Source organism: Erinaceus europaeus, chromosome 4, assembly GCF_950295315.1.
Source record: "Erinaceus europaeus chromosome 4, mEriEur2.1, whole genome shotgun sequence".
Lineage (NCBI taxonomy): Eukaryota > Metazoa > Chordata > Mammalia > Eulipotyphla > Erinaceidae > Erinaceus > Erinaceus europaeus.
This window is the reverse complement of record NC_080165.1, coordinates 47,861,866-47,886,002: the sequence shown is the minus strand read 5'-3', so window position 1 is coordinate 47,886,002 and position 24,137 is coordinate 47,861,866. Positions and strand designations below refer to the sequence as shown.

Genomic DNA, 24,137 nt, shown 5'->3' with positions numbered 1-24,137 from the left:
AAGAAAATCATGTTGTTGTTTGTTTTTGTTTTTCAGTGCTACCATTTACCTTTTGAGTTGACAAGTGGAACAAAGGTTTCAATAAATGAAATCTATTAGATGTTTCAAACAATTTTGGAGAAATGCTCAGAACCTTGAAAATTTATGTTTACACATATGAACCTGAGTAAAGTAGGTCTTGGGAGTCTGGTGGTAGCACAGCGGGTTAAGCGCAGGTGATGCTAAGTGCAAGAACTGGAGTAAGGATCCTGGTTCGAGCCCCTGGCTCCCCACCTGCAGGGGAGTCGCTCACATGCGGTGAAGCAGGTCTGCAGGTGTCTATCTTTCTCTCCCCCTCTCTGTCGTCCCCTCCCCTCTCCATTTCTCTCTGTTCTATCCAACAACGATGACATCAACAACAACAATAACTATAACAACAAAACAACAAGGGCAACTAAATGGAATAAATAAATAAATATTAAAAGATATTTTTTAAAAAGAATAAAGTAGGTCTTGTTTTTAACTGATCCACCATAACTTTTTTTCCACCATAAGTTTTTAATACTCTTTTTCCTATATATTTTAGCTCTGCAGTATTAAAGATGAAAATCTTCTTCAGTTTTAATTTAAAAATCATGCTTTTGTGAAGTCAGATCTATTTATCTGATCTTGTTCTAGAAGCATACAAAGTGATAGATGATTTCTGTAGTACTTTTATCATTCTGGGAATCTGAATTTTATGACATTTGGTATATTTTAACTTGAAATTGCTTAGCTTGATTATGACTTAACTTTTGAAGACTACAAGGGCTAGACAGCATCTGTTATATTGGTGCTTTAATAATAAGAAAAACAAAGTATTAAAAATTTGAGTCTTTAGGGTATTTCATCTTCCTCTTGGAGAAGATGCAAAAATAGTCAAAAGAATAAAGTTAACATATCCTCCCTCTGCTGTCTCAGAGGCAGTCACTCTTAAGTAGCTCTATGGTAAAAAATATTTCTAGTAATCATATATCTGTAGTCCTGTTTCACTTACCTTATGGTGATTCATTTTAAGACAATTTCATTGTGTGTTGTGTGGGAATTTTAGAGTGTAGTTAATTAATACACACCCAGATGTTAGCCTGTGGAATCACCATCCTAAGTGTACTCCAGTGTTGACACCTTTTTCTGGTATCAACTGCAGCTGTTGCTTATCTCTTTTTAAGCCTTTGCCTCATCTAGAGCCTCTGCAGAGGACGCTGACAGCTCAGAGTCTCCCAGTTATAGATCTGCATTCTAGTTTTGGATTTTCCATTTTGGTGCATTTCCCTAAATAAATAGAGCATGTCTCAGGCCCTGACTTCATGTTCACTATCAGATCTCTGTCATCCATCATCTTTGCATGACAGTGGTCACTGTTAGGGAGTAGACAGTCTTTAATAAGCTCACTACTTATAGGACAAAAAGTCTGACTGTAGAAATTGCAAGTAGCTGTGGCATTGGGGGCCCAGGGGATAACAGTGGATAAAGGCATTGTATTCTCAGGCATATGAAGTCCTGAGTCACAACCCCGGCATCACCTGTGATGCTTTAATGTGTCTCTCTGCCATCCCCCTCCCACCCCACCCCCCTGTAAGTCTTTTTGATTGATTGATTGGAAAACTGAGATGGGAGATGGGCATATAGAGGGAAAGAGAGAGACACTTGCATCACTGCTTCACTGCTTGTGAAGCTTCCCCCCTGCAGGTAGGGGCTGAGGGCTTGTGCATAGTAACATGCATGCTCAGCCAGTTGCACCATCACCCAGCCTCCACAACTAAGTAAACCTGAAAGAAAGGAAGAAAGAAAGACCTGACAGTGATTTCTTTTTCTTTTCCTTTCCTCCTTTCTCTCTCTCTCTCTCTTTCTTTCTTTCTTTCTTTCTTTCTTTCTTTCTTTCTTTCTTTCTTTCTTTCTTCTCTTTCTTCCTCTCTTTCTTCCTCCCTTCCTTCCTTCCTTCTTTCCTTCCTTTCTTCTTCTTATTTTTTTTTTTTGCCAAGGATTATTAATTCTTTTCTCCAGGCCCCAATTATGACCTGTGGTAGTCTAGGAGCTAATTTGGAATATGGAAGAAAATAAATCCTGAGACTGAGGGAATGATGGCAAGTGCTATTCTTTCAGTCTTATTGTTTGTTATCTATTAGTGACAGTTAGCAAGCCCCTCACCACACATTCTCCGCCACTGCTTCATTAAGTATCACTAATGAAAACTTCAGGTGAGGGGAAGCACCCCCTCATTATTATTGGGATTAGTGTGTGGGTGTAAACACACGGGCCAGTCTTTCAGGATTCAAAAGCTTTAGAGAATTTTTTAAATCTGTTATAAGGCAGCCAGTGATCTTTTGGTTTAATTTGGCAGGATTCTCTCCTTTTCTGTGTAATATCATGATCTAAAATTTCTACAGGGAGGAGATGAAAATGGGATGAAAAGTGCAGCCAGCCCCCAAGTCTTTGCCTGCAGTGTATTTATCTTTAAATAACTGATGGGGGTGTGAGGGGGTGGCACACAGCTCCTGCCAGAAACACAATCAGTATCTCACTGGTATGTGACGGGGGAGGGAAAGAAGGGTTGGTGGTTGAGCTCAGTGCATCACAGCTCATACCATTGCTGTATTTTCCTGCCACCAGTCTCATTATTCTTAATGAGTTCTGTCTTCTTCCCTTTGTTCTGACTATGATTATTAGCAGATTAAAAAAGCTTAACATAGCAGAACAGTGGCAGGTTAAATGATTCTCTTATTTACATTTTCCTCTTTGCAGGGCATTACAAACAAGGGGGACTCCCAAAGGGGATTCCTGAAACATATCTCTATGCCTACATGCAATTTGTTCCTCTGACCGTGTGTCACAGTTTGACCTGATGAAGAGAGCTTTTCTGAGGTTTAGGCACTTCCTAGTAGAGTGTGGCTTTGTCAGCTGATGTGACACACTGCTTTCTGTTTGGAGAATGCTTGCCTTTTGTTTCCCAAAGTCTTAGAGACCTGCAGTGATCTGCTGTCACTCAACTGCTAATTAATTCAGCAAAGCTTTATTGAACCTTTGTACATGTTAGACACTCATTGAACAGAGGATCAGAAATAGCAAAGCAGTGTTTTACAGTGGTAGGTGAAATAGAAGATATTAGCAAACATGAAAATGCCAGGGTGGAGGTATACCTTGAACAGGCAGCAAGAAAATGGCACTCTGCCCAGTGCTGTGGAGGATGCTGCAGAAATGACGCAACACCTGAGGAGATGACTTGGTAGAAAGGGAGACAGGCTTGGAAGGAAACCCTGCTAAGCCATTGACCACAAAACCCCAAGTTAAAGAAAGCAAGTTCTATGTATTCAGTTCTGTGGGCCCTAAAGTTAATATCAGATACCTCTTGAGTTCTTCAACAAAGAGGTGATTAAATGCTCTCAGCCTGTAGTAAAGTAGACTTAGCAGCTAAGTGACCGATCTTTCTGTGTTATCTTAGGAAAATAGCTAGGAGACTGGATTCTGATGGATATTACAGTGCAACCTTTTATTTTCTTTCCCTTTTTTAAATTTTTAAATCTTTTTTTATTTATTGGATAGAGACAGCCAGAAATTGAGAGGAAGGGGGAGAGATAGAGAGGGATAAAGGGTGGTCCGGGAGATGGCCCTGTGGATAAAACATTGGTCTCTCAAGCAGGAGGTCCGGAGTTCAATCCTCAGCAGCATATGTACCAGAGTGAAGTCTGGTTCTTTCTCGCTCTCCTCCTAGCTTTCTCATAAATAAATAAATAAATAAATAAATAAATAAATAAATAAATAAATCTTAAAGAAAAAAAAGAGAGAGGGATAGAGGTAGAGATACCTGCAACACTGCTTTACCATTTGTCAAGCCTTCCCCTTTCAGATGGGGACTCGGGGCTCGAACCTAGGTCCTTGCACATTGTAACATGTGTGCTTACCCAGGTGTGCTACCACCTGGCCCCTGATATTAGACAAGTGACCTGTAAACCACTATCAGGCCAAGTGTCTTTGTTGGTAAAATGGGTTATATAGTGTTCATAGCACTAACTCAGTTTAGATGAGTCACAGGCCCAGATATCCTTACGGTTATCATCCCAGTATATTAGCTGTTTACCAAAGAGTTTAATCAGAGAGGAAGGGAGCTTGGGTCCATTTGAGATTTGGAAGGAATAATTTTAAAGGCCAGTTGAATAGACTACAAGTTCTAGAAGTGCCAGCCTACTCATGGGGTTTTCTTGAAAGATAATGGTTAGCCTTGTTGGGAAGTGGCACATATTTTGAGTTTTTGATTATTTGAGTATTTGAGCTTTGAGTATTTAGGATAATAATAAATTCTAAGTAGGACACACGCAAAAAGGGCCTGGGGTGATTTAGAGGTCACAGAATGAAAGGGGATTAACCTGCTAGAAAGCAATTAAGTAATCCTCCAATTGGAAGGAACACTGTGGTGCTAATAATGAACTTCCTAGAGCAAAATGGGAATGCTTTACATTATATGAGTTCTATGGGGAGGAAAGCACACGGTCACAGTGGTATACAGTGGGTTTTTTCATGATTCCTTCTGAGAAGCATTGCATCTTAATTTTTGAGAGCTGTAACAATGAGAGTGGGATCCAAATGGTTCTCTCCCCACTTGAGAGTTTCACTGACTACTCTCTCCTTTCTCCACATCAAACCAACCTTATGTTCTGCATATGCTTGATTTTCCAGTAGAGTATACTACTTGGCTGGCTGGCTGTCAGGCATGCAGTTTATTTGCCAGAATGGTTTATCTGGTTAGTTATGGAGAAATATGAAACCGTGGACTATGATAAACTTCGAGGAGGGGGGAGGACGGAGCCCTTTTAATTGCTCTGTGACCTTGATGAGTTAACACTCCAAGACATTTTGCTTAGAGGATTGGCCCTTCTCCAGGCCAGCTGGCCTCTGACCAGGCTGTGTTCTCCTTGCAGATAAAGCAGCTCTCTTTTCCCTGCCAGTGACTGCTGGTACAAATGCAGTGGCACCTCCTACAGCCATTGGCCTTCTCCTTAGCTTCTGAATATTTCCTCAGTGCGTCCTGTCCTTTCTTAAATTCATTTAACAGAATAGAGATGGAAGAACAACCTCAGGTAGGGAGAGTCCCATTTTGCTTGCCGAGCACTCCACTAGAGACTGAAATGTCCTTATTCCTAAAGAACTAAAGGCAGGTCAAGGTGATCCTTCCCTTCATTCCCTCCAGTATTTAGAGTCTGTTAAGATCTATACATGTTTTGCATGATCAAGAGAATGCAAATTTTAGTGTTCAAGTGGTGACTGTGTAACCTTGATACAGTTAATGCTTACTTATTTCTATTAGATGCATGTGCAAATTATATACCTTGAGTTCATGCGTCTCCTATATGGTGGTGTGGTTTAGTGCATTCATTTGAGATAAAGAGATCTCATTGAATTAGACTGAATGTGCATTTGCTTGAGTATGTTTTAAGCCATATGTATAGAGATCAAGGTGTAACAGATTGTTAGGGGAGCATGCCAACTCTTAATCAGAAAGACACATGTTTCCTTTTGTTATGGGCCAAGCAACATGCAAGTTGACATTGTTGGAAGGGGAATAGTTTCTCCTTGGGTCCTTTGTATTAATGCTTCTGTGGATAGAATGTGTGCTATGACATAGGAATTTAGTCTATATCAGACCAAAGGTTATTTATAATTGAAGAGAAGAGAAATGCCTAGGGGGAGATTTGCCGTGGCAGGATTATTGTGTCATTCATGCCTCCTCCTTTATTTTTCATTTTAAAAATTCTTTTATTGCAGGGTTTATGACTTATAGCACAGTTCTCTATAAATGGGCACAGTTTCCCAGCTCTGTGTGACAGGTGTCTGCAAAACACTGTCACTCCCAGTTTAGGACCTCCAAACACCCTCTGTCGATCCTCCCCAGGGTCTCTTGCTTTGGTGTAGTACAACACCCTCAGTGCAAGTTTCACCCTGTGTCCTTTTCTGACCCTGTTCCCTGAGTTCCCCCTACATGTGAAGCCATCCAGTACTCATCCCTCTCTTCCTGACTCATCCCACCCAATACTTGCCTTCAGGTATCATCCAAGGTAAGACAGAGATTGGGATTTTAGAGCTTCTGGCCCAATAATCAGTTGTGGTGATTGGTGGTTTCAGTAGAATACAATCGGTGACACAAACAATAGCAAAAGAAGACAGAAATTTCATAGAGAAATGGAAGGCAAAGTGGACAGAGTGATACGACCAGTGTTAGTGAACCAAGGCTAACCATCGAAAGTGACAGTCTGATTATATAGTCAGGAGTTGTCACAAAAGCTGTGTATTCACTTTTATAATAGTGTGAGCCGCTTAATGTTTTTGTTCATGTTAACACACACCCTCAGGTCAGACACCACTGTTGTGAGGAAAACCTGTGCTTTTTGTGGAGACATGCAAAATGAGTCGTGATGTTAGCAAGTAACTGCTACATGAATTGTACATGGAATCCTTTTCAGTGTTTGCTGAGCAGCCTGCTAGCTGTTGAAATGTCATTACTCCTATAAAACTGAAGTCAAGGCAAGGAATTATTTTTCTTGCGGGGGGTGAGAAGTGCATTACTAAAAGGAAGAAGAGTTTCATCTCCATAAATAATGGAGGGTCTGGGGCTGGGGAGACAGCATGTTTATGCAAAAGACTTACATGCCTGAAGACTCAAAGGCCCCAGGTTCAATCCTCAGCACCAACTATAAGCCAGAACTGAGGCTGAGCAGTGTGCTGGCTAAAAAAAAAAAAAAAAAAAAGGTGGGGGGGTGTTTCCCTTTGTTTTTGGCCTTTGAGAAGACTGTTCCCTAACCATTTTGACATTTCTTCCTGGTGGTGCCAGAAATGGCTTTAGATAAACATTTAAAGAAGTCATAACTATGAATATCTTTAAAAGTTAGTAGATCATTTAGTAATTATTTAGTTAGTAATCATTTAGTTAGTAATAAGATGAGACATCTTTAGGTTAGGGCATACAGAAATGAGCAGATTTTGCAAAGTCCTCTTATACATTTTTTTAAAATTCTCTTTTGTTGCCCTTGTCTTATTGTTGTAGCTATTACTGTTGTTATTGATGTCATCATTGTTGGATAGGATAGAGAGAAATGGAGAGAGGAGGGGGAGAGAAAGATAGACACCGGCAGACCTGCTTGACCGCCTGTGAAGGGACTCCCCTGCAGGTGGGAAGCCGGGGCTCAAACCAGAATCCTTATGCTGGTCCTTGCGCTTTGTGCCACGTGCGTTTAACCCGCTGCGCTACCGCCCGACTCCCCTTTTATACATTCTTTCTATGTCAGTTATGATGGTCTACCTAGAAGAAGAATTTGGCTTTCAGGGTGTTTAACATCTGTCCTGCAGTCTTTTCAGCATTTTTTGGTTATATACGTCGTGGGTTTGTGGGTCTGCAGGAGGAGTGTGACATCTGGTCTATTTGGGTCCCCAGTGTCTTAAATACTGCTTACTACATACACAACTGAACTAGAAAACTACACTAGTTCTTGCAGTTGCCTTTTTTCATTTACTTTTCTTTTATGCCTCCAGGGTTATTGCTAGAGCTTGGTGCCTGCACTACAAATCCATTACTCCTTTAGGTTATTTTTTCCCCCCTTTTGTTGTTCTTGTTGTTTTTCATTGTTGTTGGATAGGACAGAGAGAAATGGAGAGAGGAGGGGATGACAGAGAGGGGGAGAGAAAGTACCTGCTTCACTGCTTGTGAAGTGACCCCCTCCCCACAGGTGGGAGCTGGGGGCTCGAATTGGATTCCTTATGCCCGTCCTTGTGCTTCGTGCCATGCGCGTTTAACCCACTGAGCTACCACCCGGCCCCAATTGCCTTTTTTCTTTTTTCTCTCTTTCTTCCTTATTATTAAGTTTTTGCAATTTCTTCTGTGACACAGTTGTTTCCATGGATGTAACTTAACCCAGGAGATCAGTAAATAAGTACATCTTTGTCCCTTGCCCAAACGATACCAGTTTACCTTAAATGTGTTTTCTTTCCCTTTTTCTTTGCATGGCACAGGATCCTTATACATTTCACTATTCCCTGCCTGGCATTTTGACTATTATTTCAGTAAAATACCACAGCACTATAGCGTTACCTACTGCCGAAGCATTGCTGTGTGGTGCCTGTGTCCTGTGCGTAAACCCTACCCCAAAAGTTATTTTACAACTCGAGTGTGTGTTTGTGCACGTGTGTGATAGATTGACCCCACTGACCAACCAAGACCAAGGTACCACTCATTCATTCAGTGTTTTACTTAGTATTGTCTTTTGTTTTTATATGGTACTGAATATTGAACCTAGGGCTCCACACATGCAAAAACTATGTGCCTCACCAGTGAACTATGTCCCTGGCACTGTGAAGTTTTGCTTTTAATTAATGACAGTTTGTATGTACTAAAATTCATCCATGAAAATGCCAACTCAGAGCAGGGGTAGATAGCATAATGGTTATGCAAAGAGACTCTTGTGCCTGAGGCCCAAAGTCCCAGGTTCAGTCCCCCTGCACCACCATGAGCCAGAGCTGAGCAGTGCTCTGGAGAGAAAGAAAGAAAGAAAAGAAGGAAAGGAGGAAAGGAAGAAAGAAAGCCAACTAAGAAAGAAAGCCAGCCCAAATTTTACTGGGTCAAGCTATAGAATTTGACTCCCCAGCTAACTGAGGGTGTGCGGGGAATCCCTTCAGGGTCTTTCCAAAATAGAGCTGAGCTATGTTCGGCTTGTTAAAGAGCTGGTGGGAGTGGGGGTGGAGGGAATAATGGGAAGAAGGCCTCATTATGTGCACATGATTCATGGAGAAGAACCTAATTTTATAGAAACCACAGTCCAAATTAGAGAAAGCAAACGTTTGGACTAAAATGATTTCTCTTGTGGTTGCTACATACCACAGTTTGATTTTTGTCCAGATGAAAACATTTGGTTTTCACTTCAGTAAATATTGTGGAGACATTGCCAGCTAATTCTGAAAAGTAATGAAATACGACTTTGGCATAGCGCAGATGCGTTCTGTACACCCGATTCCACTTATCTGATCCAAGTTCAGATTTTTTTTTCTTCACATTTGCTAATGCACTTGAATAATCAGAAGAGTAAAATCTGTTTGTAATTTTAATAGGAAACTGTATGTGCAAAATATACTTTTATAATTTACTTATAAAAATCCCCCTGTCCCATAAAACCTCACACAGTCCTTAACCCTTAAGACATTTGCTTTTAGTTGACGACTACTCTAAAACTACAACTAGTAAAGGAGGGCATCTTGTGCAGTTTTTATGATGAGTCAGCCTTCCTTTATTCATGTCATGAATGGAGTTTGTATACCTTAGCATGGAGAGTCTACTCTTGAGCACATCAGGGTGTGACTCAGAATAAAGTGCTAAACCTTCCTTGTTTTTACTATCCTTGCTTGGGCTTTGATTCAGTAGTTGCTCGTGTAGAAAGGGATGATCTCTAGTTAGAGAGCGTCTTTAGGCCAAGGGCACTGCTTTAAGTAGAAGATCACAAACTTGTAAGTCTGAAGCTCCATGTTTGACCACTTACACCACATGTGAGAGGGCTGAGTGGTGCTATGAACTTTCTTTCTCTTATAAAAACAGACTCCCTCCCACTTCCACCCCCATCCCCCAAAAAAGGAAGAAAGAAAGAAAGAAAGAAAGAAAGAAAGAAAGAAAGAGAAAGGAAAGAATGAAGAAAGAATGAATGAAAAAAAGGAAGCATCTTCTGTTGAAAATAAATTAAAAAGGACTTTGGCTGTGGCTGTGACGCCTAATGGATTTAGTTGCAGGGCGGCTAGGAGCAGTTTTAAACAAATTATGATTTATTTGGGCAGAACGGGTAAATCAGCTAGTCTCATAAGCCCATACAAATTAGCTACCAAAACTTCAGCCCCACAAGATAAACAGTGGTCAGCAGAAATATAGGTTACTCATGACTGTAGAGGCTTAAGAGTTTACTGGCTAGCTGAGTCATACAAGTTCAGTTCCTAGGAGTATCAGCCATGGCCGGCACCTCGTAGCCTTTGCTGAGATGCCCCTGACCAGGGGAAGCAGCAGCAGCTAAAAAAGGGGGCTAGCTGTGCTTTGAAGCCTGTCCGGTCCACCCACAATCCCTGCACATTTGCACAGATCACTGTATGCTGTCACCAGGATGACGGCAGGGAAGTGCTGTGTCCAACTTCCTATGGTCAGCTGGTATATTATGTCACAGCATTCCCCAAGGCTGGATGGTATCTCGACTAAGAGAATGTACACATTACCAGGCAGAAAGACCTGTGTTCAAGCCCACAGTCTCCACTTGCAGGGGTGGACGTGATGGGGGGTGGGGGTGGGGCTTTACAAGTAGTGAAACAGAGCTGCAAGTTTCTCTTTCTCTCTCCTGCAACCTCCTCTGTCTTCCATCCTATGTTAAAAAGAATGAATTCTCTGGGCAGATGACCTCACCAATATGTCCTGGAACCCGACCTCTCCAGAGCCCTGCCCCACCAGGGAAAGACAGAAACAGGCTGGGGTATGGATTGACCACCCTGTCAATGCCCATGTCCAGTGGAATAGCAATTATAGAAGCCAGGCCTTCCACCTTCTGCATCCTATAATGATCCTGGGTCCATACTCCCAGAGGGATAAAGAATAGGAAAGCTTCCAATGGAGGGGATGGGATGCAGAACTCTGATGGTGGGAATTATGTGGAATTATACCCCTCTTATCCAACGGACTTGTCAATCATAATTAAGTTAAAAAAAAAAGATGGGTTAAGCGCATGTGGCGCAAAGCACAGGGACAGGCGTAAGGATCCGGGTTCGAGCCCCTGGCTCCCCACCTGCAGGGGAGTCGCTTCACGGACGGTGAAGCAGGTCTGCAGGTGTCTATCTTTCTCTCCCCCCCCCCCCCTCTCTGTCTTCCCCTCCTCTCTCCATTTCTCTCTGTCCTATCCAACAACAAAGCAACTCAACAATGGCAATAATAACCACGATGAGGCTGCAACAACTAGGGCAACAAAAGGGGAAAAATGGCCTCCAGGAGCAGTGGATTCATGGTGCAGGCACCGAGCCCAGCAATAACCCTGGAGGAAAAAAAAAAAAAAAAGAGTCAGGGGAGGGCCATGGGATAATGATAGCTGCCGGGGAGTAGTAGAGTCAAGTACACACTATGGCCCTGCCATAACACTTCGGGGGATAGGGGATTTTCAAGTTGTTAACCACTTGCTTCCTAGTACCTTCTTGCCATTTTCATCCCTGTAGTTCTGCTCTTCATTTTTCCAAATGTGGATTCATAGTGAGATTTTCCAGAGTTTGCCACATCTGACATGTGAAGGAAAGTTTTCTTGTTTCTGTAGATATAAAACTTACCCCATAACATTTGTTTTCTTGTGCTATGTTGAGGCCTGAATCCAGACCCTCTTAATATATGAAATGTGTTCTGCTGCGGAGTTCCTTTTCCAGCCTGAAGCTTAAAGCTTACCTCTCAATGTGCCAGGAGCTGTGAGCTATAGACTCAAAATGTGCAAATACAGTACAGCAAACTCACATGTTCTTCTATTTTCTTTTTGTAGTAGTGATGGGGCCTCATGACACACACATTCATCATTTCAGGACACTTTTCCCCTCCCTTTTATTTAAATACACACCCATACCCCACCCCCACCCCTACCTTGAGCTTCCCCTAGCACCTCTCATGTACTGTGGGGGCAGGGTCCTTACTATGCTAATTTCAAGGCACTCACCCTACCCAGTGAGCTTTATTTCCACCACATTTGCATATTATTTAAGGATTCCACTGACACAGTATCAGAGTCTCATGACATATGACCTTTTATACAGAGGAAATAGGACAATTGTCACTAGTGATAAGTAGCCCCATACAGTTGTGGACTATAATTTTAAAATAGCCTTTTCTTTATTTTTAAAAATATCAGATTCCTAGTCTTCTGAACTTACTTAGAAATTAGACAACTGACCTCGATCTATGCTAAGAAGAAATAACATTCATTCTCAATTTATTTATTTATAAAAAAGGAAACACTGACAAAGCCATAGGATAAGAGGGGTACAACTCCACACAATTCCCACCCTATATCCCACTCCCTCCCCTGATAGCTTTCCTATTCTTTAACCCTCTGGGAGTATGCATCCAAGGTCATGTGGGATGCAGAAGGTGGAAGGTCTGGCTTCTGTAATTGCTTCCCTGTTGAACATGGGCGTTGAGAGGTTGATCCATACTCCCAGCCTGCCTCTTTCTTTTCCTAGTGAGGTGGGGTTCTGGGAAAGCAGAGCTCCAGGACACATTGGTGGGGTTGTCTGTCCAGGGAAGTCTGGTTGACATCATGGTAGCATCTGGAACTTTGTGGCTGAAAGGAGAGTTAACATATAAAGCCAAACAAGTTGTTGACTAATCATGAACCTAAAGGCTAGAATAGTGCAGATCAAGAGTTGGGGAGGGGATCTCCATTCTGTAGATAGCTAGTAGGCTTATTTTAGTTATATTCCAAAGGGCCTGTGGCTATACTAGGTTTTTTTTTTCTTTTCTTCTTCTTATTTTTTTTCCTGAGCCTGAAATCTAATATACAGGCAGTTACTCCTAAACTGTCTTTATCAAGGCAAGGGCTGCAAAAGCTGAATAAGGGCAAGAGACTGGCATACTTTAATGATGACTCTTCAGTCCCTATCAGGCCACCCCATCAGCTGGGGCCCTATTCGGGGAGTCCTGAGATTCCCAAACACACATGATGGGCCTAGACCTCGAATAATTCCCTCTCTCCGTTGTTATTGGTCATTCCTATCAGGAACAACACAATAGACCCCTTTGTGGGCCTCCATAGGACCTTGCCCTCAACTTGGATCTACAATGGTAGAGAATGTTCCCATCCTCCAAAGGGAGGATGGACAGTATACTTACATATATGTGCTACACCTGAGGAAGATGGGTCCTGATATGGGGGCAGCTTGGAATGTTCCTACTCATGACCACAAAATGTGAGCTCAGATCTAGAGGGATGCAGAGGTCACATAGGCTCCTAAGCTGAATATGGGCCCCAGATCACATCAAATCAGTGGGGTTTACAGTCAACAACATTTATATACCTTTCCCGTATTTGGGAGCTACTCTCTTCCTTAATCCAGCTTTCTGGTCCTTTTTCCAGCCATGACATCATCTCCCCAGACAATAAGTAGGGTCATTCTGAATCTCTTAACTAGTTTCAGTTTCTCAAATGCCTTTTCTTTAAAGATTTATCTACTTTTTGAGAGAGAGAGAGAGAGGGAGAGAGAGAGAGACACCAGACTACTGCTCAACTGTGCTGTGGACCACAGGCAAGTCTTGTGTTTTAATATTGACCCACTTCCCTGTTTTCTACATTTGAGATGGTGATAGTTATTTTCTAACTATTAGTACATCGCGGTCAGTTATAAAATTCAAGGTGCTCTTATTGTTTATTTTCCCCAACGTAAACGAAAGAAAGGTGGTTTGTATTCTTTTCAATAGTGTTGTGGTTACTCCAGGTCTGCACTGCTAGCTTGGTCTCTCCATTGCTTTGTGAATGGACATGTTAGTAGAACCTCAGGCATTGAAGGCAGCTACAGAGCTTTGGGATACACAGTATTGGGGGGTCTCTTGAATTTATAGTCTTTTCTACTTTTTTCACTGGCTGAAAGTTAATGAGATGTATAAGTATGAGAACGCCCACTTAAGTTTTTGAGGGTTGTTAGTTCAGTCTGGGAAAGAAGCTGGTTGTTCAGAAGGACTTGTTTCTATGGGGTTTATGTACCAGCAAGGGCTTTCTGAATGGTGCTTAGGACAGTAGGACCATTCAGGGCACTTGTTTATGATGAGTGGTCTCTGGCAGTAGGGGTATTTGGACATTTAATGAATAGCTTGGGGCATTGCTCGCCTCTGTCAGTAGTTCTCTGACTCCATCATTGAGTGATGATCCTTCTCCATCTCCCATTTAGCTTTTTTCTCTCAGAAGTTTTACTTCTCTCAATCTTCTCTGGTTTCTCCCCTTCCCATTTAGTTTGAGATCTCTTTATTGCCTTTCCACCCCTTTGCTTGACTTTTAAGTCCAGACCACCATGGAAATCATCTGGCTAGAATCAGATGCCTTTCAGTGGGAGACATTTTCTCCCAAATGCCTTACTCTGAAAAAGTTTTTTGCTTTCCCACCTCTGCTGACTTTTATCAGAAAGTCTTTGTGGTATTCTAAGTTTCAGTTTGAGGACAAGCTTCTCAGAAGTCCTTACTGTGTTCCATTTCCCATTTTATATTTCTCATATCACCACCTCATTTTCCTTTTGAATATTCAACAGGTTACTTCAGTTTACATTATGCTGTGAACCTAAGCACATGATCAGTTATTTTCTCATTTCCTTTTTTACATTGCGCAAGGTATTTTTTCCCCCTCAATAAGGAATAAATTGTGCTTTCTTAGATGTCACTAATAGTTAAAGGTAAAATGTTATTTTCTTTCTTTTTTTTTAAAAAAATATTTATTTATTTATTCCCTTTTGTTGCCCTTGTTGTTTTATTGTTGTAGTTATTGTTGTTGTTGTTGGATAGGACAGAGAGAAATGGAGACAGGAGGGGAAGACAGAGAGGGGGAGAGAAAGATAAGACACCTGCAAACCTGCTTCACCACCTGTGAAGCAACTCCCCTGCAGGTGGGGAGCCGGGGGCTTGAACCGGGATCCTTACGTTGGTCCTTGCGCTTGGCGCCACCTGCACTTAACCTGCTGTGCTACCGCCCGACTCCCAAAATGTTATTTCTAAGTGTCCCCCTTTTGCTTGGTCCATTTGAGTGGTTGCCATTTAGTTTCTGAATTGTGTTGTGCTTACCCAGTAAAAGAAGTGAGACACTGATACGTGCTTTGAAATTCTTTTTTTATTATTATTATTTTATTTTATTTACTTAATTTGACAGAGACAGAAAAATTGAGAGGGAGGGGCAGATAGAGAAAGGAAAGAGATGGACACCTATAGCCCTGCTTCACCATTTGTGAAGCTTTTTCCCTGCAGGTTTGGACCAGGAGCTCAAACCCAGGTCCTTGCTCACTGTAGTGTGTATGCTTAACCAGGTACACCACCACCCAGCCCCTGAAATTCTTAAGTAAAATATACTCTGAAGATGTGATAGGGCAAAGATTGGTTTTCTGCTTTTGTTGAAGGAATATACTTAACTTTGGAAATTAACAGAAGTTGGACACTTAGCTGAATTGTACATATTCTCTGTTTTGATTCCTTAGAACACAGTACTTGCCTCATTCTTCCAAAGTCTTGTGTAAAAATGTGATAGTTGTTTTATGCTGTTAAACAAAAAAGCCCTCAGTAAATCGAACTTAACTTCTTGTTTATTTTCTACACTATCTGTAGATTGTTACCTGATTCTCTTTGAAGTGGATTATTTCTTCTTCTTTTTTTAATTATCTTTATGTATTGGATTGAGAAGGGAAGGGAGAGATAAGAGAGGCAGAAAAACAGAGACAACACCTGCAGCCCTGCTTCACCACTCCTGAAGTTTTCCCTTTGCAGGGGGCTTGAACCTGGGTCCTTGTGTACTCTTTAACATGTGTGCTTAACTAGGTGTGCCACTATCCGGCCTCTATTTCTTCTTTTAAAAATATTTTAAATATAGTTATTCGTGAGAGGGCTAGGAGGAGAGAAAAAAAAACAACAGACATCACTCTGGTACATGTGTTGGGTCCTTGTGTACTGTAGTGTGTGCGCTTAACCAGTTGTACCACCACCTGGGCTCAAGTGGACTATTTTTTAAATCAGTTTTACTGCCCCTCTCCCCCCAATCACCATATCCATCCACATGATAGGGCCTACTCTCTTCTTTTTTTAATATTTATTATTCCCTTTTGTTGCCCTTTTTGTTTTATTGTTGTAGTTATTGATGTTGCTGTTGATGGATAGGACAGAGAGAAATGGAGAGAAGAGGGCAAAACAGAGAGGGGAGAGAAAGATAGACACCTGCAGACCTGCTTTACCGCTTGTGAAGTGACTACCTTGTAGGTGGGGAGCCGGGGGCTCGAACCAGTATCCTTACGTTGGCCCTTGTGCTTTGCGCCACCTACACTTAACCTGCTGCACTACTGCCCGACTCCCAGGACCTACTTTCTACTGGGCAAACTATCTTCTGGCTCTGCCAACTTTCCTTTTTCTATATTTAAAATTTTTTTTCCTCCCACATTTCTTTTACACTATTCCTAAAGTGGACATACAAGTTTATTACATTTTCTGCTGAGGGGAGAATGAGGAAGGCTAGAGGCTATAGGTAAGCTTGTTTTGTGAAGTATCTTCCTCCAATAGATGGCAGAGTTGGCCATGGAAGTCACTGCAGGACCTATGCACCAAGCTGCTGCCTTCCTTACTAGTCTCTTTTTTAGCCACTATTCAGTGTGTCAAAGATTAAATGGAGAAAAGGTCATTAGATGAAATTCAAACTGTTACCTTCAAGGTAGCTCAGCAGGTAGAGTGCAGGACTTGAATACATGAGATCCCCACTCGTAAAATCTAATAGTGGCACATCACATTTGAGGCAATTTTCTTTTCCTAAGCCATTTTTTAAAATTTGTGATTAATATTATTTTGTAAACTTACAGTTAATAGTTCCACACAACACCTACCACCAAGTTCTGTAAGAATTTAAGAGGGGAAGTTTGACATGATTATATATTCATGGCGGGGGTGGTGTTGGTGGTGGTGGTGGTGGGGTGAACCTGGGATTTCAGAGCCTTAGGCATGAGAGTCTCTTTGCATACCATTATGTTACCTACCCTTGCCCGGTGAATATTCTGTTTTAAAGAGGAACTTGAAGAAATTCTTTAATCTCTTTGCTCCCATTTTATTGAAGAAAATTTTATGGGCAAATTTAAAAATTCCCAGGTGTTGCTGTGTCTGACTAGAAGGAGTTAGATCCTGTGGTTATTGAAAATTAATTTGGGGAATTTTCTTTGAATTTTAGCCCATCAGTATTTATTAATATACCCGTGGAATGAGTGATGCCTTTCTGAGTTTTTATTCTTGGGTTACGAAAAAGCAATGTGTGTAGAATTGACTACAACTAGAGAAGCACTTTTTTTTTTTATGCACAGTATTATTGTTGGAATTTGTTTTAACGCTGTTATGTTCTCTCTGATTTGTAATATCTATCTAACTTCCAAAAAGTGATTTGGGGGAAATCCCTGTCTGTCATCCTCCCCATCTGCATGCTATTATCTTCTATAAGGAAATGGTATACTATGATTTTTATCACTTATCTCTCTGATTGTTTTCATTTTAATTTGCTTAAATCCACATATTATTTAAAGATATTAAGTTAAATATATAACTCAGAATGGTTTCTCTTCCATGACACAGTGTGTATGTGTTCTTAATTTTTTCTTGCTCAAATCAATCCTTGATGTTTTGTCTGCATACCTTCCACCCTCAAGAACTACTCAATGAAATTTGAAATTTTTCCTTATTTGTTGTAATTTGGTGACTAGCATCACCCTCCTGCTCAGGGATTATGCTTGAAATCTGCTAAAAGGACACAGATGGAGCTATATTTCCTGACGGATATTTGGAAAATAAATTAAAATGGAAGTAGAGATAAATAGCTTTGTTCTACCTATTTAATCATGAGGATTTAGGCTCATGAGTTAATGGATGTCTTTATTTTTGTGGTCCTTCTGGAAGAAGTTAGGGATATGTATCTGATCCATACCTTTTCTTCTAATCTGCCAGGTTCTCCTGCGCTGCCCAACAGCATGGTATATTTTGGAAGCTCTCAGGATGAGGAGGACGTCGAGGAGGAAGATGATGAGACAGAAGACGTCAAAGCAGCCAACAACAATGCTTCATCTTCATGCCAGTCAACCCCCAGGAAAGGAAAAACCCACAAGCATGTTCATAATGGGCATGGTAGGTCCACTATTGATTTTTGGCTTAAAAAGGGGAAATCTAAGGCATCAGGTGATAGCGCAGCGGGTTAAGTGCAGGTGGCACTGCAGTGCAAGGGCCGACTAAGGATCCCGGTTCGAGCCCCCAGCTCCCTACCTGCAGGGGAGTTGCTTCACAGGCGGTGAAGCAGGTCTGCAGGTGTCTTATCTTTCTCTCCCCCTCTCTGTCTTCCCCTCCTCTCTCCATTTCTGTCTGTCCTATCCAACAACGACGACATCAGTTACAACAATAATAAAAAACAACAATGGCAACAAAAGAGAAAATAAATAAATATAAAAAACATTTTAAAAAAAGGGGAAATCTGGCAGTCAGGTGGTAGTGCAGTGGGTTAAGTGCAGGTGGCAGAAAGCACAAGGACTGCCATAAGGATCTCGGTTTGAGCCCCTGGCTCCCCACCTGTAGGGGAGTCGCTTCACAAACGGTGAAGCGTGACTGCAGGTGTCTTTCTCTCCCCCTCTCAGTCTTCCCCTCCTCTTTCTTTCTGTCCTATCTAACAATAACAACATCAGTAGCAACAGCAATAACTACAACAATAAGAGAACAAGGGCAACAAGAGGAAATAAGTAAATAAGTATGAAAAGGGGAAAATTTTCAAAGCTGTGGGTGAGAGCAAAAGTAAATCATCCATAGAGATGGGTAGTGATGCTGCTAGTTCTGGACACTGTGGGTGTCAGACAGGGATTCACATCACACAATATAGTCGGTGTAATCTAAGCAAATAGATTGAGTATAGATATTCTTCTGTTGTGGGAATAATGCATTCTTTAAGTACTGAAGATACTGAAAATCAGAAGAGGAAGACACCGTATTTAAAGAAGGAATAGCTGAGATGCTTTTTGAGGGACAAAAAGACTTTTGCGATAAGCTTATTATAATTTTAGCATGTAAATATTGTATAAAGAATAAAACTTAATTCAGTATATGAACTAGACATTTTCACTCCTCAAACATTACTTTGCTTAGAAAGAGGACTAGCACAAAAGACAGAAACTAAAGGTTGGCTATTCGAAAGGAAGCTTAATTAAGTTGGCTCTGAAAAGTACCAAGGGATTTCAATAGGGAAGTGACTTAACTGTAGTTGTGTTTTGAATTTTGAAAGGATTAAACTGACATCAGTTGTAAGGATTTCATAAAGGGAAATGATATGAAGAAGCGGAAACACACCAGAAGACTCTGTTAAGAATTAACTGGCCAATGGTGTGAAAGGACTAAAATTTCATCTTGACAATATGAGCAGAAAAATGAGGTAGATATACTTGGTAACTAGGTAGCCAGGTGGATGAATTTGGGATGCATATATGAGAGGAAGTGAGTTTGGGACATAGACAAGTGAGCAAAGGAGTCATGGCAAAAAATATGGGGGAGAGGGAGATATTGTCACTGTTTTCATGATGCTTCTACCAGTACTTTGCTAGATGTCGTATATAGCCATGAGGACCCACAGAGACCCTATGAGGCAGCATCTCATTTATAAAGAGTAGAAAATCAACGTTGTTAAGTGACTTAGGCAAAGGAAATTTCTCATCTTTTTCCCCCCTCCACAGCTGTGCACTGAATTATCACTTATCTGTTTAGCTTCATTGGGAAACAGAGACTAGGGATAAACAAAGCTCAGATACAATTTGAATTCGCACCTGGATTTTGTTATTGGATTTTGTCATTTCAATTCAATGGTTGTTTCAGTGTTCTGTCTCTTGCTTAGGTGGCATGTAGATGTGGTGTAAACTGTGACCTCTTTCTAAAAAACTTAAGGGAGGTGGGGGAGATAGATTTATTATTCCCAGTTTCATAATAGAAAATGATGACTTCACCTTAACCCTGTCAGGCATATGATTTTTACTTATAGCTGTGGTCACAATCTTCTTGATGATTTATAGGTGTTACAGATTTGAGACGGAATTCGGGTGCAAGTGTGGAGATGAACTTTCTAGGTAAATTCATGAACTGTACATCCCATATGATCTGTGAAATGTGGAATATTATCTTGTTGGGATGACACACTGTCAATATCAATGGAGGGATCCTTAGGAGTGACAGAAAGCCATAGGATAGATGTGATAATGAGTGCCCAGCTAGCAGTAGGAAGAAGTCAACTCTAAAGACTGGGGAGCTGCTTACTGTTATAGCCATAGGGGGAGAGGGTTAGGACAACTTCAGAATACTCTCTGTGGCCCACAGAGTAACAAGAACTCAAAAAGCCTAGCCATAAAAAAAAAAAAAAAAAAAAAAAAACTGATGATGATGAGAGGCTGGAGTTGGATATAAACAGCCGTTCAAATGAGAATACGAGACATTTTGAAGTAAAATTGATCAGCTTTTTAAAGCTGACTGGAGAAGCAGAGTTAAAGGTAATAACAGAAATTAGAAAAGCAGGTAATTTGGGGCTAGTTAAAAAGTGTCTTAGCAGGGGACCGGGTGGTGGCGCACCTGGTTGAGCACACATGTCACAGTGCGTAAGGACCCGGGTTCGAGCCCCCAGTCCACACCTGTAGGGGGAAAGCTTTGCGAATGGTGAAGCAGGGCTGCAGGTGTCTCTCTGTCTCTCTCCCTGTCTATCTTCCCTCCTCCTCCTCAATTTCTGGCTGTCTCTATCCAATAAATAAAGATATTAAAAATTTTTTTTTAAAAAGTGTCTTAGCGGAACAGATGGTTGCTCATCCTGTATAGTGCCTGGTTCAAGCCCTAGCTCACTACATGGAAGTGCCTGTAAAAGCTCACTACATGTAAAGTGTCTGTGTTTCATGAGCAGTAGTGTGTACTGTCATTCTCTCTTTCTCTCTCTCTCTCTCTCTCTCTCTCTCACACACACACACACACACACACACACACACACACACACACACACTCACACACACACACACACTCACACACACACTGAAGGACAAGATAGAAATGTCAGTAAGGAAGTGATAAGAGTGGGCAGGGGAAGGAAGAGAAGAGAAAATGTGAGAGTATAAACCAGCTGCCCAGTGCTTATTTCATTTTATTATTTTTTAAAACTTTATTGGATTTGATAGAACAGTGAGAAATTTAGAGGGAAGAGGGAGAGAGACCTGCAAACCTGCTTTACCGCTTGTGTACCTTTCCCCTGCATGTAGGGCCTGGGGGTTTGAACCCAGGTCCTTAACACACTGGAATATGTTCACTTTACCATGTGCACCATCACCGGGCTCCAGCTTAATGCTTCTTAACTGAAGTTTTCCTCCATTTAGTCCTGCTCTAGGATCAGACATGCTAATCCTACATTGCCTCCACCTACAGACCATTGTACCTCTCACAATTGGACGGACCTGTTTGTTACTTTCCTAGCCCAGAATTTTTATTTTGTCTTTTGGCTTTTTTCTGCTTTGGCCTTTTGGACCTTTTACATTCCTTTCTATCTGAACCCAAACCCATAGTAATACCCTTCTACCATAGTGTATTCAGAAGGACAAATTCAAGAACTTCAAACCAACCCTAGTATAATTTGATTTTCCCAAAATTAACTTGTGTGTGTGTTAATACCCATAGTGTGAGAAGAGGTTTTGGTTTTGCATGTTTCTAAAATGGCTGCATTAGTGGAGGATTTGGGAGGAAGCTCTGGAAATCATTTTGCTCGGAAAAGTGCTGAAACATAATCATTCTCTGAGGGCAGGCAGGATCTTACATGTTAACCACTCGTGGTATTTTGTGGAGTTAACTTCTGTCAGACATCAGATTTGATTGTCATGCACATGAGAAATATGTGTAAGGCCTTGTGTTAATTTTAGTGTTTGGAAAAGTATCCCAAAGGAAAAGACAATGTAGGCTCTTCTCCCAAGGGGCTTTGGTAAGTGAGGCTCTCTGGCAACCTTTCAGACACTGTCAGCCATGCAACATACACTCCTCTTGGCTTTGAGGTTCTTACGTCTCTAGGGTTTGTTCTCTCCTCCTTCCAGCTCCTTTTCTTTTTCCTTTTTGTTTTGTTTTTGTTTTTGCCTCCAGGGTTATTGCTGGGGCTCAGTGCCTGCATTATAAATCCACTGCTCCTGGAGGCTATTTTTTCTCCCTTTGTTGCCATTGTTGTTGCTGTCCTCCTTGTTGGATAGGACAGAGAGAAATGGAGAGAGGAGGGGAAGACAGGAGGAGAGAAAGGTAGAAACCTGCAGACTTGCTTCACCACTTGTGAAGCAACTCCCCTGCAGGTGGGGAGCTGGGGGCTCGAACCAGGATCCTTATACCCGTCCTTGCGCTTTGCGCCATGTGCGCTTAACCTGGTGTGCTACCACCCCGGCACGCCTCCCCACCCCCATTTTCCTATTTGCGGAAAAGAGACTTTTTCTCTTTAATAACGAGGTTATATATACTATGATCATATTTGCATTTTTAAAAATTACTTTTTAACAAAAATTTTAAATATTTATTCCCTTTTGTTGCCCTTGTTTTGTTGTAGTTACTATTGTTATTGATGTTGTCGTTATTGGATAGGACAGAAAGAAATGGAAAGAGGAGGGGAAGACAGAAAGAGGGAGAGAAAGACACCTGCAGACCTGCTTCACCACCTGTGAAGCGACTCCCTTGCAGGTGGGGAGCTGGGGGCTCAAACCAGAATCCTCACACCGGCCCTTGCACTTTGCATCATCTGGAAAAAATTACTTTTTGTTAGTGATACAGACAAATCAACTAAACAGCATGGCCCAGCAATGGATTGAACTGAGAGCCTTACTCAGGTGTCTAGACCTCTGCTTGCTGAGCAGCTTCTTCACATTCTTCACATTGCACTGTCACATTTATATTTTGGAAGGACATGGATGGGGGACCTGGCTGAGCGGACATGTTACAGTGCGCAAGGACCCAGGTTCAAGCCCTTGCTCCCCACCTGCAAGGGGAAAGCTTTGTATGTGGTAAAGCAGTGTTGCAGGTGTCTCTCTGTCTCTCTCCCTCTCTATCCCCCTTCTCTCTTGATTTCTGGTTGTCTCTGTCCAATAAATAAAGTTAATTAAAAGAGAAGAAGACATGGACTAGCATAGCATTATGATAGATTGGAATAGGGATGGTGTAGGGGTTAAGTCCTTTACACGATTCTGAGTTGTTTTTTATATTTATTTATTCCCTTTTGTTGTCCTTGTTTTATTTTTATAGTTATTACTGATATCATTGTTGTTGGATAGGACTGATAGAAATGGAAAGAGGAGGGGAAGACAGGGGGAGAGAAAGTTAGACACCTGCAGACCTGCTTCACTGCCTATGAAGCGACTTCGCTGCAGGTGGGGGGGGAGCCAGGGGCTCGAATCCGGATCCTTATGCCAGTCCTTGCGCCTTGCACCACCTGCGCTTACCCTGCTGCGCCCGACTCCCAGTTCTGAGATTTTAATCAAGGAGGCCTCACTGGAATTAAATGTCACCACTAGACAGATGGTTGTCATATTGGAATGATTTGCCAGTGGAGTTACAGGTGCACTCTACAACACTTAATATGCTAGGAACTACCAATGTGGAATGAGGCTGTGAGTGAACTACTGAGTCGAAAGCCTGGGGTCCGGGTAGTGGCTCACCTGGTTGAGTGCCTATGTTATAATCCACAAGGACCCAGGTTCGAGCCCCCAGTCCCCGCCTGCAGGGGGAAAGTTTCACGAGTGATGAAGCAGGCCTGCAGGTGTCTGTCTCTCTCCCTCTCTATATCCCCCTTCCCTCTCGATTTCTGAGTCTCTCTAGCCAATAAATAAAAATTAAGATTAAAAAATAGTAATATTATTATAAAAAAAGAGAAAAGCCTGTTTTTTTGTTTTTTTAAAAGATTTTATTTATTTATTAATGAAAAAGATAGGCAGAGAGAAAGAACCAGACATCACTCTGATACATGTGCTGCTGGGAATTGAACTCGGGACCTCATGCTTTAAGAATCCAGTACTTTATCCGTTGCACCACCTCCTGGACCACAAGCCTGGGCTTTAATCTCTGTCTTCCTTGTTTTCAATTGTGCCTTCAGCAGTTGCCAGCCATCTGTCTTAAAGCAAGTTGCTTCATATTTCTCAGCTTTAGACTACTAATCTGTGATGTATGGATTAAGTGAACTTCATGTAGTCACGTTCATTTGTGGAATCTAGTTTTCATTTAGTAAGCAGTCTTTCAACATACCTGTTTCTTTGTGTAAAGGTATGACTTAAATGAGTTGTGTTTCTAGAAATGTCAGTATAATACTGAGATTTTCAGTTTTGGTCCACCCACATTATTTCTTTTGAGTTTATTTACTGTA

The 24,137-nt window shown here is 41.6% G+C and overlaps 1 protein-coding gene across 1 annotated transcript in view; it reads left to right on the top strand.

The window, feature by feature from the left end:
- JARID2 (jumonji and AT-rich interaction domain containing 2) overlaps positions 1-24,137 on the top strand; it is a 278,157-nt gene that overhangs the window by 206,378 nt on the left and 47,642 nt on the right. The window contains exon 5 of the mRNA XM_060189331.1: positions 17,708-17,884. Within this exon, the coding sequence (XP_060045314.1) occupies positions 17,708-17,884 (177 nt within the window). The remainder of the gene's footprint in view (positions 1-17,707; positions 17,885-24,137) is intronic.